The sequence below is a fragment of the Leucoraja erinacea genome, chromosome 16, assembly GCF_028641065.1.
Source record: "Leucoraja erinacea ecotype New England chromosome 16, Leri_hhj_1, whole genome shotgun sequence".
Taxonomy (NCBI): Eukaryota; Metazoa; Chordata; class Chondrichthyes; order Rajiformes; family Rajidae; genus Leucoraja; species Leucoraja erinaceus.
Genome location: NC_073392.1, coordinates 25,247,602 through 25,263,777, shown reverse-complemented (window position 1 = coordinate 25,263,777; position 16,176 = coordinate 25,247,602). Strand labels below are relative to the sequence as shown.

The 16,176-nt window shown below is 44.9% G+C and overlaps 1 protein-coding gene across 1 annotated transcript in view; it reads left to right on the top strand.

The window, feature by feature from the left end:
- Positions 1-1,325: 1,325 nt before the first annotated feature.
- Positions 1,326-16,176, top strand: part of LOC129704665 (thioredoxin reductase 1, cytoplasmic-like) — a 44,077-nt gene continuing 29,226 nt past the window's right edge. The window contains exons 1-8 of the mRNA XM_055647950.1: positions 1,326-1,471; positions 1,925-2,053; positions 3,795-3,855; positions 7,380-7,489; positions 10,865-10,969; positions 12,923-12,995; positions 13,515-13,634; positions 14,601-14,743. Coding sequence (XP_055503925.1) covers positions 1,418-1,471; positions 1,925-2,053; positions 3,795-3,855; positions 7,380-7,489; positions 10,865-10,969; positions 12,923-12,995; positions 13,515-13,634; positions 14,601-14,743 — 795 coding nt within the window. The 5' untranslated portion in view covers positions 1,326-1,417. The remainder of the gene's footprint in view (positions 1,472-1,924; positions 2,054-3,794; positions 3,856-7,379; positions 7,490-10,864; positions 10,970-12,922; positions 12,996-13,514; positions 13,635-14,600; positions 14,744-16,176) is intronic.

Below are 16,176 nucleotides of genomic sequence, written 5' to 3'. Positions count from 1 at the left end.
GCTTCAACTGTATAGTTTGGTGTAGTTTGTTTGGAGAGCTGTCTTCACTACTAGAGCTGCAATGTTGTCTACACCCATTGCACTGGCTGAATCCAATTCTTTCAGCCACTTACGTTATAGTGTAAGAATGAATTGCACATGCTGGTTTAAACCGAGGATAGACACAAAAAGCTGGAATAACTCAGTGGGACAGGCAGCATCTCTGGAGAGAAGGAATGGGTGACATTGTCTGAAGAAGGGTCTCGACCCGAAACGTCACCAAATCCTTCTCTCCAGAGATGCTGCCTGTTCCACTGAGTTACTCCATCTTTTTGTGTCTATCCTCGGTTTAAACCAGCATGTGCAATTCATTCTTACACTATAAAGAAGTGGCTGAAAGAATTTCATTGCAAAAGGATTTGAGTATAGGAGCAGGGAGGTTCTACTGCAGTTGTACAGGGTCTTGGTGAGACCACACCTGGAGTATTGCGTACAATTTTGGTCTCCAAATCTGAGGAAGGACATTATTGCCATAGAGGGAGTGCAGAGAAGGTTCACCAGACTGATTCCTGGGATGTCAGGACTGTCTTATGAAGAAAGACTGGATAGACTTGGTTTATACTCTCTAGCATTTAGGAGATTGAGAAGGGATCTTATAGAAACTTACAAAATTCTTAAGGGGTTGGACAGGCTAGATGCAAGAAGATTGTTCCCGATGTTGGGGAAATCCAGGACAAGGGGTCACAGCTTAAGGATATGGGGGAAATCCTTTAAAACCGAGATGAGAAGAACTTTTTTCACACAGAGAGTGGTGAATCTCTGGAACTCTCTGCTACAGAGGGTAGTTGAGGCCAGTTCATTGGCTATATTTAAGAGGGAGTTAGATGTGGCCCTTGTGGCTAAGGGGATCAAGGGGTATGGAGAGAAGGCAGGTACAGGATACTGAGTTGGATGATCAGCCATGATCATATTGAATGGCGGTGCAGGCTCGAAGGGCCGAATGGCCTACTCCTGCACCTAATTTCTATGTTTCTATGTTTTTGAGTCTATCTTCACTTCATTTATGGTATTGAAACAAATCAATTGGCTGTAGAATGGCTTTTATGCAGGTGGGAATCTTTGGAACAAGGATTGTGACGAATTAGTATATTTATACCGAGGTACAGTTAAAAGGTTTTTGTTTCATGCTGTAACATGGGTAACTATTACTGTTGCCATCACTCATTGCAGGGGTGGGGGAGTTGAAAGGCAGGGAGGGAAATTATTCGGCCCACCGACTTCCCGCGCCCAGCCGCCAGGGGTCGCTGTTGCCGTGGCGACGTTAACGCCTTCAGAACTCGCGCACTGTTGGTCACCCCGGCAACTGAGTGGTCGCAGCCACAGCAGCAGCAGCCGCCGATCTGATCCCGGTCCCACCTCCCGAGAAGAAGGATCCTCAATGGGTTTGACTATTGGTTCGTCGCGGGGCGGAGACAGAAAGGAGGAGAAGGAGGTGAATGAAATGGAGGATGAGTAAGCATGCGCAACAGGGGCCGGTGGATGGAGACGGCGGCCGGGTGAAGGGAGCATGCGCGTTGGGACGAGTGGGAAGAACCATTAACAAGGGGCGGGACGAGGGGAGCATGCGCGTTGGGGACAATGTGGGAAGGGACAGCAGAGAGCTTGCGCCTTGGAGTTAATGGGCGGGGTCAGATGAGAAGAGGAGGGGCGAGGTGGAGCATGCGCAACGGTACCGGTTTGTGGGGAGGGGCTCGGAACGGAGAGGTGTGCACAGAGCATGCGCATTGGGACCAATGGGTGGGTCCAGGTGACAAGGGGTGGGACGAGAAGGGGGGCATGCGCAGTTGGCTCGTCACCGGTAGTCGGCTGCCGAGCGCGAGAGATTCGGGAAGGTGTTGCGGTCGGAGCTGAGGTTAACGTCCGCGCCGGTCGCAACCCCCCCCAGGCTGCCGCCCGCATGGCTTCCACCACCTTGTCCGCCCCGCAGGAGGAGATGAAGGCCACCATCAAGAAGCTGATCGACTCGAATATGGTGGTGGTGTTCAGCAAGAGCACCTGCCCGTACTGCAAGAAGGTGAGACTGGGTGACGAGGGGTGGGGACCTTGGGGAGTGGGTGGGGGGGAGAGCTGGGGAGTTAGGGGGGGTGAGGGACTGGGGGGGGGGGGGCAGGGGGGGGGGGGGGGAGAGGCAGGTGGGGGGGCTGGGGGAGAGGGGGGTGGTGGCCTGGGGGAGGGGATAGCCGGTGGGAGAGTGGGATATGCCTGGGAGAGAGTGGGCTATGCCTGGGGAGAGAGGTGTGGAGGGACATCGTGTGTTAACTTTCTGCCTTCCCTTGTTGGCTCTATGTCCATAATGAAAGAAATGCTATGTAAACAGTCATGCTGCTGGGTCTCCTACCTAATTTCCATGCCTTTTTTTAATCTACAATGGGGAAATGCTGTAGAAACACAGAAAATTCGGCCCCGAGAGCACCGTTTTTCAATATGACCATGGCTGATCATCAAAAATCAGTACCTTGTTCTTGCTTTCTCCCCATATCCCTTGATTCCTTTAACTCTAAGAGCTAAATCTCTCTTGAACATTCTCTTTAAAGTGAATTGGCCTCCACTGTGCCATCTGTGGCAGGGTCCCGACCAAAAATGTCAGATTCAGATTCAATTTTAATTGTCATTGTCAGTGTACAGTACAGAGACAACGAAATGCATTTAGCATCTCCCTTGAAGAGCGACATAGCAAACGATTTGAATAAAAAAAAAAAAAAGTCTCCGGGGGGGGGGGGGTGGTGATTGGCAGTCACCGAGGTACGTTGTTGAGTAGAGTGACAGCCGCCGGAAAGAAGCTGTTCCTCGACCTGCTGGTTCGGCAACGGAGAGACCTGTAGCGCCTCCCGGATGGTAGGAGGGTAAACAGTCCATGGTTGGGGTGAGAGCAGTCCTTGGCGATGCTGAGCGCCCTCCGCAGACAGCGCTTGCTTTGGACAGACTCAATGGAGGGGAGCGTGGAACCAGTGATGCGTTGGGCAATTTTCACCACCCTCTGCAATGCCTTCCGATCGGAGACAGAGCAGTTGCCATACCATACTGTGATGCAGTTGGTAAGGATGCTCTCGATGGTGCAGCAGTAGAAGTTCACCAGGATCTGAGGAGACAGATGGACCTTCTTCAGTCTCCTATCTATGTTCTCTAATGATGCTGCCTGACCCACTGAGTTACTCTAGCTCTTTGTCCTTTTTGCATTTCCTTGTTTTGAAGTGTTAGGTGAATTGTTATTTTCTTCAAGCGTTCCTCTATTCTCCAGTAGTTCTGGCCATGTTCGTACTTGGCCCTGGTCAGCAAGTATAGGAATGTTCAACTGTTGTGGTCATGGGCAGGTTCGTGATTGAGGTGCTTCAAATAGAGATGAAGGTTGCAAGCACCTGCTTTAGTGGCAGGTTTAAAAAAAAATTCAAAAAAGTGTCGTCTTGTGCTCTAGAGTTCTACAAGTGCTGATAACACTTTACAAAGATAACTTGGAGTCCTGCAATTCGATTACAATGTTCCCATGGTGAATTCAAATATCTTCAGGATCTTTGGATTGCAGTTGTATGGGACATATTAACACATGGTTTAAAGTCGAGTTGCTGAAGGAACTCCAGTGGGTCAGGCTAGTCTGTTGAGGAAAATGGAGGTGTGGTGGGGGTTGGTGAAGGTATAACTAGAGATGGGCACATGCAATTGTAGTCTTATAGTAGTGTGCCCATTGTGTGGTCTGTGGGTAATATTCAGACAATGTTTGTTTATTTTCATATCAAATTTCCTTTTTTTATATATCATAGGTTAAAGATCTTTTTGCGAGCCTGGGTGTTGATATTCACGTTGTGGAGCTTGATGTAGTAGGTAATAAATTTTTTTATTCAACTGATTTTGGTTGATTGTGATTACCCAATTCTATTCAAAGACACTGTTTTAATATTTGATGTGCTGTCCTTATCAGTATAGACTTTCAGTAGAACATTGCAAACAAAAGGGAGATTTGCAGAGTCATGCAGAGCAAGGGAAAATGTTTAGATTCTAGTTGAAATTGTTTATGGGTTATCACTTTATTACCATGATGCATAATAAACAATGAAGCTGCTGTGTCACCATGCTCTTGGATTTTTTTCCCCTCTAATCTTCACCCAAATACATTGTTTGTCAGCAGCCCACCTTGCCCTCGAGTGAGAAGCAAAAATTATCAGGTTGATCACCTTCTAGGGGAATTGAGATTTGATAGAATTACATTCGGCCCAATCTGCTTGTGCTAGCTCTTCAGTAGAGTTGTTAAAATACTCCTGCAGCCCTTTACCTGAAGATTTTTATTCCTTCATTATTCTTATGACTGCTACTTACTGGCAGAAGGTATCACCAGACTGCGGAATAACTGCTTCGACCCCATTATCAGGATTCTGAATGGGCTTGAATAAAGGGCCGTGGATATTTAATTGAGCTGTACTAAATTATGTAATTGAAAGAATGAGTATGAAGGACATTTCTTTACAGGTGTGATCCGTAACCAAGGATTACCTGGACTTTCAGAGAGCATTTGATAAGGTCCCACATAGGCGAATAGTGGGCAAATTTAGGGCATATGGTATTGGTAACTTCTGAGTCCCTCACCATCTTCCAGTCCCGCCTCAAGACCCATCTCTTCACCTCTGCATACCCTTAGTCCTATGTCCCCCTCCCCTTTGCATCTCTGTCTTACTGCTCTATTTTGTTTTGTTCTTGACTCACCATGTAAGGCGACTTAGTCCTTGAAAAGCGCTATACAAATAAAATGTATTATTATTGGGGGTAGAGTGCTGACATGGATAAAGAATTGGTTGGCAGATGGGAAACAAAGAGTAGGGATTAACGGGTCTCTTTCGGAATGGCAGGCAGTGACTAGTGGGGTACCGCAAGGCTCGGTGCTGGGACCGCAGCTATATACAATATACTTCAATGATTTGGATGAAGGGATTCAAAGTAACATTAGCAAATTTGCAGATGACACAAAGCTGGGTGGCAGTGTGAACTGTGAGGAGGATGCTATGAGAATGCAGGGTAACTTGGACAGGTTGGGGGAGTGGCAGATGAAGTTTAATGCGGATAAATGTGAGGTTATCCACTTTGGTAGCAAAAACAGGAAGGCAGATTACTATCTAAATGGTGTCAACTTGGGAAAAGGGGAAGTACAATGGGATCTGGGGTTCCTTGTTCATCAGTCTATGAAGGTAAGCATGCAGGTTCAGCAGGCAGTGAAGAAAGCGAATGGCATGTTGGCCTTTATAACAAGAGAAATCGAATATCGGATGAAAGAGGTCCTTCTGCAGTTGCACAGAGCCCTAGTGAGACCACGCTAGAGGCAGGAAACGTGTTCCTGATGTTGGAGGAGTTCAGAACCAGGGGCCACAGTTTAAGAATAAGGAGCAAGCCATTTAGAATGGAAACGAGGAAACACTTTCTCACAGAGTTGCGCGTCTGTGGAATTCTCTGCCTCGGAGGGCGGTGGAGGTAGGTTCTCTGGATGCTTTCAAGTGAGAGCTAGATAGGCTCTCAAAAATAGCAGAGTCGGGGGATCTGGGGAGAAGGCAGGAACGGTGTACTGATTGGGGATGATCAGCCATGATCACATTGAATTGTGGTACTGGCTTGAAGGGCCGAATGGCCTACTCCTGTACGTATTGTCTATTGTAAAGACCCAAAATAATTAGCAGCAATTTTGAAGATATTGAACTTCAACCAGCTAGAGTCGAGCATTATATAGGTGAAGCTTCATCTTGGTGGTGGAATGACAAATAAGCTGAAGTTCATCACAATCACTGCAACATTTCTTTTTTAACCCTGACTGAATTTTTTTTTGGGCAGCAGCTGGGGAGAAAAATGTTGAAGGGGTCTAGGGGCCAGAGCTTGTGCTTTTCTCTTTGCCCATAATATTCATTTATGCTTATCCTGTATTGAATTTCAAATAATGAGCCCAGCTATTTAAAGATGTGGTGCAAGTTGCTATGGCAATTGGACAAACAGTGGCTTTAAGAGGGAAATTAGCATCTAAAGCTATTCTGGATAGAGAGCGTGTGCTTTTGCATATACACGTGTTCAAAAGCACATCAAAGGTACTTTAACTATAAAGGTACATCAGCTGCAGATCATTGGTCTGCACAGGTCTTTAGTACTCAGCCAAGTGCACCATCTGGGCTGGATGCATTCTGTGGTTTCGCCTTAAAGTAGTTCCTGTGCAGGAAGTATGAGACATTTTCTGCATGTCTTGCAAATAGCAGTGAGAAATTCATCATTAATTGTTCAATAATTTTGAATAATTATTCAACGCTACTTTGAGGGAGTGGGAGAATAATTATTCAGAATATGAGGTGGTGTGGAAGAGAAAGTAATTGGATAACGTAGATGGCCAATAAGTTTCTCCTGCAAACAAAAATTTAAATAACACTACCAGGTACTGTGTGGGTAGCAGGATTCTCTTTACTCTTCCACTCCATCGAAGTAGGGATGTGGTTCTTTTGAACCACAATTTCATCCTGACCTTTTAAACCCCAATCTCCATTTACAGTTTGCAATTCCCTGAGCTTACTCAGTGTGGGTCTTGTACAATTCAGATAATATATCCATAAGGTTTGCTAGCAGATTTCATTAATAGTTAATGTTCTAACATGTTAATGGCACAATATAAATATGGTCTATCTGTGGTGGTCTGTGCGTGGTTTCCATGACCTGCTTTGATTGTTTTACGATTCACAGTTCATGACTTTCACATCTAAGTCCTTTAGCGCTTAGTACAGCTGACATAAAACACTTCAACTGCCCTGCCTATCCCAAAAATGTAAAACAAAAGCCTGTAACATTGATCAGATTACGGCGGCAGGCACGGGCACACCGCGACGCCCTGTGTCTCCCTTTCAAGGGAGATGCTAAAAATGCATTTCGTTGTCTCTGTACTGTACACTGACAATGACAATAAATTGAATCATTTCATTTTTTTTTCAGATGCTGAAACAATTGGTGTATTTGTGCAGACTGCAAGCTAAATACAGCATGTCAGTCGTTTGCATGTCAGTAATTTACAATGTAGAAACAAAGAACTGCAAATGTTGGTTTCCACAAAAGAGCACAAAGTGCTGGAGTAACTCAGCGGATCAGGCAGCATCTCTAGAGAAAATGGATAGGTGACGTTTGAGGTCAGGGCCCTTCAGACTGATTGTAGTGGGGCGGGGTGGAAAGCTGAAGTGTTAAGGGTCTCAACCCAAACTGTTACCTATCCATTTTCTCCAGAGATGCTGCCTGAACTGCTCTGTGTGTCCAATTGTTTTCTTCAGGTATCCAGCCCCCTTGTCATTGCTATCCTGACACTAAGTTGTATTTCCTCTGCCATGTTTTTCTCTCTCCAGAAAAGGGAGCACTTATGCAGGAAATGTTGAATGATATTACGGGCCAGAAGACTGTTCCCAATGTGTTTGTTAACAAGGCTCATTTGGGTGGCTTTGACAGTACCAAGCAGGTAAGGTACTATTTGATGAAGCCGCACACGTTTCTTGCTGCGACAAATACTTCATATAACCCTGTGGCGAACCTTCATTTTTGGGCCCCTGAAGCTTGAACTGTTATGGGGCCCCCTTCGCAACCAGCAATGAGGTCTGAGTAACCACTGTTATCTTCTTTAAAGGGGTTGTTCCATAACAGGCTGGCTAGGACCCCAGTGGGATCCAGGGGCAGCTCCCTGGTGGGGGTTCAGAGGGCAAAGTCCTCCTGCATTTTCAATAAATTGAAAATGATTTTCAAGCTTTCTCGCCCCTCAAATAAACCTCGCACCTTAACCCCACCTCACTTAACTAAACCTCCCATCTGATGCCTAATCAGCGCCTCGACTAATCGCCTTCTCCCCGCTGCCCCCCCCCCCCCCCCCCAGCCGTTGGCAGCGCCTCAAGTGAGCGGAACGGCTACAACGGGGGGGGGGGGGGGGGGGGGCAGTGCGGTGCAATAGAGCTGGTGGGAGGAGAGGGGCGCACGCACACTGACATTGATATCGAGTCTGTGCCCCGGCCACTGCCCCTCCCCACGGGATATAAATCGGAAGAATACGCTTCTGGGGCCCCTCCAGGATTAGGGTCCCTTAAGCTTCATTAATATCATAGTAGATCCGCCTCGATACATTTTAATTTGCCTCGCTCCTTTCCCTGCTTTATAGTTTAGTTGAGAGATACAACGCGGAAACAGGCCCTTTGAATGGGTCAGCACTGACCAGCGATCCCTGCACATTAACACTACCCTACACACACTAGGGACAATTTTTACATTTACCAAGCCATTTAACCTGCATACCTCCATTTCATTTATTATTTGGAAAAACAGTCTGAATGTAATTTAGAAGTTGCATGATAAAGTGTGGAGCCCATTCCAGATGTGTTTGGAATTCCAATGTGATGATGAGACCTACAGATCAAAGTCCTTGGTTTGATTCCCTTGTCTCTCCTAAGTTAAGAAACTCATTCTTTGGTCTACCACGTGCTGACTGTTTAGCCTATCTTCATTAATTGCATTTGCCTGCATTATATTTCTATGCCATGCCTATTCAAATGTCTGTTTAAATGCATCCAAAAGTAGTGATTGTATCTGTTTCTCCACCACCTGGCAGCATGTTCCCGTTATTAACCACTCTGTATGGGTAAACTATTATCTCAGATCCCCTTTAAATCTCTTCCTCCTCACTTTATACCTTTTATTTTTGACATGTCTATCTTGGGACACTCAGCGGGTGAAGCAGCATCTATGGAGCGAAGGAATAGGTGACGTTTCGGGTCGAACCCTTCTTCAGATTGATGTGGGGGTTGGGGGCGTGCAGGAAGAAGAACGGAAGAGGCGGAGACAGTAGGCTGTGGGAGAGCTGGGGAGGGGAAGGAGGGAGAAAGCAAGGACTACGTGTAATTGGAGAAGTCAGTGTTCATACCGCTGGGGTGTAAACTGCCCAAACAAAATATGACGTGCTGCTCCTCCAATTTGCAGGGGGACTCTGGCCATGGAGGAGGCCCAGGACAGAAAGGTCGGATTTGGAATGGGGGGGGGGGGGGGAAAGAGTTGGTGCTGAGCCACCGGGAGATCAGGTTGGTTAATGCGAACTGGGTGCAGGTGTTGGGCAAAGTGATCGCTAAGCCTGCACTTGGTCTCACCGATGTAGAGCAGTTGACACCTAGAACAGCGGATGCAATAGATGAGGTTGGAGGTTATGCAGGTGAAACTCTGCCTCACCTGGAAAGACTGCTTGGGTTCTTGGATGGAGTCGAGGGGTGGAGGTAAAGCAACAAGTGTAACATTTCCTGTGGTTGCAAGGGAAAGTACCAGGGTAGGGGTGATTTGGGTGGGAAGGGAAGAACTGACCAGGGAGTTACGGAGGGAGTGGTCTCTGCGAAAAGGGGAAGAGATGGGAAGATGTGGCCAGTGGTGGGATCCCGTTGGAAGTGGTGAAAATATCAGAGGATTATCTATTGTATGTGACGGCTGGTGGTGTGGAAGGTGAGGACAAGGGGGACTCTGTCCTTGTTACGAGTTGGGGGATGGGGAGTGAGAGCCGAGCTACAGGATATGAGAGCCTCATCTATAGTCGAAGAGGGGAACCCCCGTTCCCTAAAGAATGTAGACATCTCCGATGCCCTGGTTTGGAACACCTCATCCTGGGTGCAGATGCTGCGTAGACGGAGGAATTGGGAGTAGGGGATAGAGTCCTTACAAGAAGTAGGGTGGGAAGAGTGTAGTCCTGAAAGCCATGGGAGTCAATGGGTTTATAGTAGATGTCGGTCAGTAGTCTGTTACCTGCGATGGAGATAGTGAGGTCTAGAAATGGTAGGAAAATGTCAGAAATGGTCCAGGTGAATTTGAGTGCTGGATGGAAGTTAACTGACTTCATCCATTTCACCACTAATCCTCCGCTCTGTTCGCATTAACCAACCTGATCTCTCGGTGGCTCAGCACTTCAACTCCCCCTCCCATTTCAAATCCGATCTTTCAGTCCTGGGCCACCTCCATGGCCAGTGTGAGTCCCACCTCAAATTGGAGGAAGAACACCTCGTATTTCGTTTGGGCAGTTTACTCCCAGAGCTGCCAAGTAGTATGGATTTTCCGTATTTTGTACGGAACGTCACCCATTCCCTGTCTCCAGAGTTGCTGCCTGTCCTGCTGAGCTGCTCCAGCTTTATGTCTATCTTCACTTTCAGAGTTAAATTAAAAACACAGAGTGCTGGAGGAAGTCAGCGGGCCAGGCGGAGGGGACGGACCAGGAGCCGGCCAGGGCGAGAGAGATGCAAGAAAGCAGCTATGACATAATACACAATAAACTGTTACAAATGCACAATAAACAAGTTATGCATTCTTGTACTCTTTCATGGGTATGACCACACATAAAAAAATATTGATTTCAGGTACTAGAATAATGAAATGCTCTGACAAACCTTGGCAGCTCTGTACACCCCAGTGGTATGAACATTGATCCCAAATTTCAGGTAGTCCTTGCTTTCTCCTGGAAAGGTTGGTTAATGCAAACTGAGCGGAGGGTTAGTGGTGAAATGGATGAAGTCAGTTAACTTCCATCCGGCACTCAAATTCACCTGTGCTCCAGGTGAATACAGCGTGCCTTCTCCTCCCCTTCCCAGCTCTCCCACAGCCTACTGTGTCTGCCTCTTCCTTTCTTCTTCCCCCCACCCCCCACCACATCAGTCTGAAGAAGGGTCTTGACCCGAAACGTCGCCTATTCCTTTGCTCCATAGATGCTGCCTCAACAGCTGAGTTTCTCCAGCATTGTTGTCTATCTTAACTTTCATTGCTGTGGCCTTTAACCTAACCTAACTATGCAAAGTATGCTTGTAATTTTTTATTAATCCTGCAGGCTCAGGATGATGGCTTATTGAAGAGACTTTTGGATGGTGGTGAAATGTATGATTACGACCTTATAGTTATTGGTGGTGGTTCTGGAGGACTTGCAGCCTCAAAGGTAAAGTGTCTTTTATATTGTGAAATAAATCTTAATGGTCATTCATTGATGTAATAAGAAAACATTTGTTCATGAATTTTGCTGCAGAAAGTGTTAGCAACAGTTCCCCTTATCAAATTGATGTGGAATTTATTATTTTTATGCAAATTATACTAATTGAGTTCTCCATTTATATAAACAGTATTTACCTGTCCAAGTAGAGGAAGTGATAAAAGGCTAACCTGAAATATCACCTGTTTCTTCAGATGTTTTCTGACATGTCCGATGTTTCCGACAAATTGTCTTTATAATTTAAAGTTTAGAGCATTTGGCTTTTTGCTGTGAAATTGATAATGTTCGCATCTTAAAAACGGACAAAATACAATGGTTAAGGTAAACCACACATGCTTTACTTTTATGACAGATGGGAGTGGAGGGTGATGTTACAGTCCAGAAGTATCCAGTGATACTTCTGGTTATCCCAAGATACCACTCACTTTAACAAAGAATCCCGGGGTCTTTTATACAGCAAAAGTCACGTACGCAGAATACCAATGGAATTAAGTAATGTCCCAAGAAGCATCAGCCAAGTCCTAATATGGAGTTGTTTTTCACCTTTTGCTGAAAATCAAGACATTAGTCGTGGTCCCAAGATGCAACAGTCCAGACCTAACATGGAGTAGGTCAGGGTGTTTTTCTAGCCTGATGAAAAATGTCCACGAGTAAAAAAGGTTGTGAAAGTGGGACAGGCCCTTAACCCTCTTAACTGCTAGTGCTTTTCCACAGAGAAATACAAAGCCACAAGATCTGATCACGTATCCCAGCAAGCAATGCAATAGCAGTTGGCTCTCATTACAGAACGTGGTGATGACTAGTTAGGCGGAGTAGAGTGTTACAGAAAATGGTTAAATATGGCAGCAAACTATATAATAGCGATTAACTTTCAGAATTATTTTCTGACCATTTGGGAATGTAGAGGCTTTAATTAGCTTATTTGCTCACATTTCTGAAATGGAGTTAAGTTCATATAATGGGTGAATGCTGCCAAGGCTGGCACCTGGGTACATAGTAATTTCATTGCAAAGTGAAATTATGTTCTCTACTGGCTCTAACTGCGAGAGTGTCATAAATCATTCCCAATTCACGCTCAGTCACTCTACACCACCCCCCAACAGGAAGGCCTGAAAGAACAGTTTCTTCCTGGCCATGTTTATTGAATAAACCTTCTTGCTTGCAGTCTACAATAGACAGGTTCTGGTTCAATGGCTATTAGCCAACCTCAGAATACACAGAGTGCCTCGAGGGAGCAAGAGATGAGCCCCAAGCCCACTCGCCCATGTCTTGTGTCATGATATTGTCAAGCTTGAAAGGCTTCAGAAAAGATTTACGAGGATGTTGCCAGGACTAGAGGGTGTGAGCTATAGGGAGAGGTTGAGTAGGCTGGTCTCTATTACATGGAGCGCAGGAGGATGAGGGGAGATCTTATAGAGGTATACAAAATCATGAGAGGAATAGATCAGGTAGATGCACAGTCTTTTGCCCAGAGTAGGGGAATTAAGGACCAGCAGGCATAGGTTCAAAGGGAAGGGGAAAATAATTAATATGAATTGAGGGGTAACTTTTTCACACAAAGGGTGGTGGGTGTATGGAACAAGCTGCCAGAGGAGGTAGTTGAGGCTGGGACTATCCCATAATTTAATAAACAGTTAGACAGGAATATGGATAGGACAGGTTTGGAGGGATATGGACCAAGCGCAGGCAAGTGGGACTAGTGTAGCTTGGATATTGTTGGCTGGTGTGGGCGAGTTGGGCCGAAGGACCTGTTTCCACTGCATCACTCTATGATGTCAATGTATACTTTGTGAGTTTCTTTGTAATCCTTAAAATATTGGTTTATTCTGACAATTGTAGGCAATTTGACTGAGGCAGCCAATTCTATTTGGGATGAATCTTGACCTTTGCCTCTGTTTACAGGAAGCTGCCAACCTCAATAAGAAAGTCTTGGTGTTTGATTTTGTTGTGCCGACGCCCAGGGGAACTACTTGGGGTATGTTTTTTTGTGTTTTCTGCTAAGCTAGAATTTTCACGGATGTAGACAAGCTTTTAGATTTTTGCTTGTATTGTTGTCCGAGTCTGTGTGCCTGTGATGCGGTTGCAAGGAAGCGAGCCTTTCATTGCACATGTACCTCACCATACTTGTGTATACGACAGTAAACTTGACTCGACTTGAATGTCTGTATTTACGCTGGAGTTGAATCTTTTACCTAAGATTGTGGTAGAATTTGACTTGGATACCAATTATTTCTGCCATTCTCAAAACGAGAATAGTTGCCCAACAATACAACACATACTAAACCAAAATATCTAATGTATTTGGTTGTCAGCAGTATATTTCAGGAGAGGAGAGAGACGACTTAATTATCAGAATGTTTTCTACATAATCATGGTTTATTTAATATTTAGAATTGGTTGCACTCCACCCCCCCCCCCCCCCCCCCCCCCCCCCCCCCCTCCCTCCATGTTGGTCGTTCTTAAATCTGAATTGTTCTACTTTCTTTCTCTTGAGGTCTTGGAGGTACTTGTGTAAATGTAGGGTGCATCCCAAAGAAGCTGATGCACCAGGCTGCTATTCTAAACCAGAATTTAAGTGATTCCCGTAAGTTTGGCTGGGAGTTTGAAGAGGCAGGTAAGATTTTGTAAACTCATTTGACTGTTTTCCTTTGGAGCTTAATAAGTGGATTTCTTAACACAAGCGAACAAGGTGGCTAAATTTGAAAGGTATGTTCAGTTTTTTTCTATGATGGATCAATGCATTCAGTTAACTGTGTTCAAGACGGTTTCTCCATGTTGTTATGGCATTTGGCTCATCGAGTCCATGTTATCACATCATATAACTATTAAAACTCTGATCTTGTATGTGGATGTATTTGTTTGTGTGTGTATTTATTTGTGTGTTTGTTTGTCTGTGTATAATCACCGTCTCGAAAAAAACGACACCCTTATGGTAAAATGTTTACATATTCTGATAGAGATTTTTCCCCTGGAGTTCAAAATCGCCTTATCTGAAAAATTCATGGTTTATTTCTCGAGATATTAATGAAAATGTTACTGAGATACTTACTGTATTATAATTTTGCTGCATGTCATTGTGGTATATTGGTTGGTGAATATGTTTAGTTTGACTATATTTGAAGCAGAAATAATATGTGAATGCTTCATTGAGCACAATTCCCACTGGTAACTACGCACTTCATCCGAGCACATTATCGCACGCGTCATAAATGACCACCTAAACTGTCATTTGGCAACCTAAAAAGCTGCCAAGGTTGCCTGGTTGGCAACGGGGAAAAAAAGTTAAGTGTGAGCACTGCTCTCTCCCCCTCCTCCTCTCCTCACCCCCCCCCCCCCCCTCCCCCCATTTCCTCTCTTTCCCCCCCCCCCCCCCCCCCCCCCCCCCCCCCCCCCCTCACTCTCCCCATAAAGGCATATTGCTTTATGTGGTTCCTTATTTAAATGTCGCAGTTCCCTTTTGACTTTTAAAAAAGAACTGCATTTTCTTTTAATGTGACCCTTTATTTAGAACATTTCTCACCAGTAACTGCAACAATATTGCTATCAAAGTTGGAAAGACTTATTTGTTTCTGAATTACAGTTCAGCACAACTGGATCAAGATGAAAGATGCGATCCAGAAGTATATTGGCTCTTTGAACTGGGGCTACAGAGTGGCCTTGCGGGATAAGAAAGTAACTTATCATAACTCATTTGTTGAGTTTGTGGAGCCACATAAGGTCAAGGTATGTAATACTGCATCTTTGTTTATATAAGAACATGTACAATGTGTTTTATAGAATTACTACTTGTATTTCCTTCTTCTGCCATGTGTTCATTTGGTGATCTGAAATGTTAGAGAATCCTGGCACGTCAAAGATTTAGTCCATATCCTAAAAAATGTAGTTCAGTCTAATTTCATTCCTTATCTCTTGGTCCTTTAATGTTATGACATTCCCAGTGCCTATCTAGGAACTTTATTAATTTGATGGTTTCTACTATTTACAGTTTGTACTCTGAGTTGCAAAATACTGCTACTTGTGTCCACCTGCAGCTTCCTCTTGATGTCACAGCCTTGGATACTACTGCGCATTAATTTTCATTGGATTTAATTATTTTTACTTTTTTAAATTTTGTTGTCTTTGTCGGCATTTATAACCTACCCTAATTGCTTCTGAACTGAGGAGGCAGTAAATAGCCAATTGTATGTAGGTCTGGAGTTGCATGTTGTCCAGGTCAGATAAATAAGACATGTTTCCTTCTCTGAGGGGCATCAACAAACCCGGTGTGTTTTTATGATCATGCATCATGCAAATAAAATCCTGTTTCATTTTAATTCCAAGAATTTATATTCATCCTGTCGCTATAGGGGGATTTTAACTCTCGTCTGCATTAATGATCAAGGGTTCTAGTTGCAAGTTATGTTACAATCAAGAGCCTCCATACCTTGAATGCTTGAGTTATTTCCCTCTTTGCTCTGACAGAATCCTTTCACCAGAAAGACTACCTTGGTTCAGGTCGTAGCTCACTTCCACTGATATGGACAATTAGAGATTAATTGATTGATAAATCCTGGCTTTGCCATCTTTGCTTCCATCCAATAAACCAATATGATACATGTGCGTCCTTGTTTTAATCATTCACACATTAGAAGCTACACCTACACTTGCCTGAATTGCTTCTCGGGTCTATCCAGCTTTTCAACCTTTCTGTCCTGCCGCAGCAGTGACTTGCCCATGGAATGCCTGTAAGGGTTGGTGTTGGATGGGCCAGGTTGAGTACTGTTGCTTCTCAGCCTTGTGATATGGGGCTCAGGAAGACACTTGGATGGCATGGTGAATATTATGCATTTCTGGGAAGTGGCAACATCATTACAAAATCTGTGTGATGGGCAGAGCAAAGCCAGTAAACAGAAGAAGACACGTAAATGTCTCCAGAGGCCACGAGTACTGGGCAGTCTATCCACATGAAGAGTGATGGGTGTCAGTCACCAGTAATGCTTCACACTCTCCATGTTGGCTACACTGCATCCTTGTATCTAATATCCCATAGTGGAGCAGATATGCTGCTTAAAAGCACATCCCACCGGATTGAGGAGTCGTCAGACCACTAAATAGGCCTCATAAGCTACGGGTGCAGTCCTATCTCATGTTGCCATTGCAATTGTTTTGATCTGCTC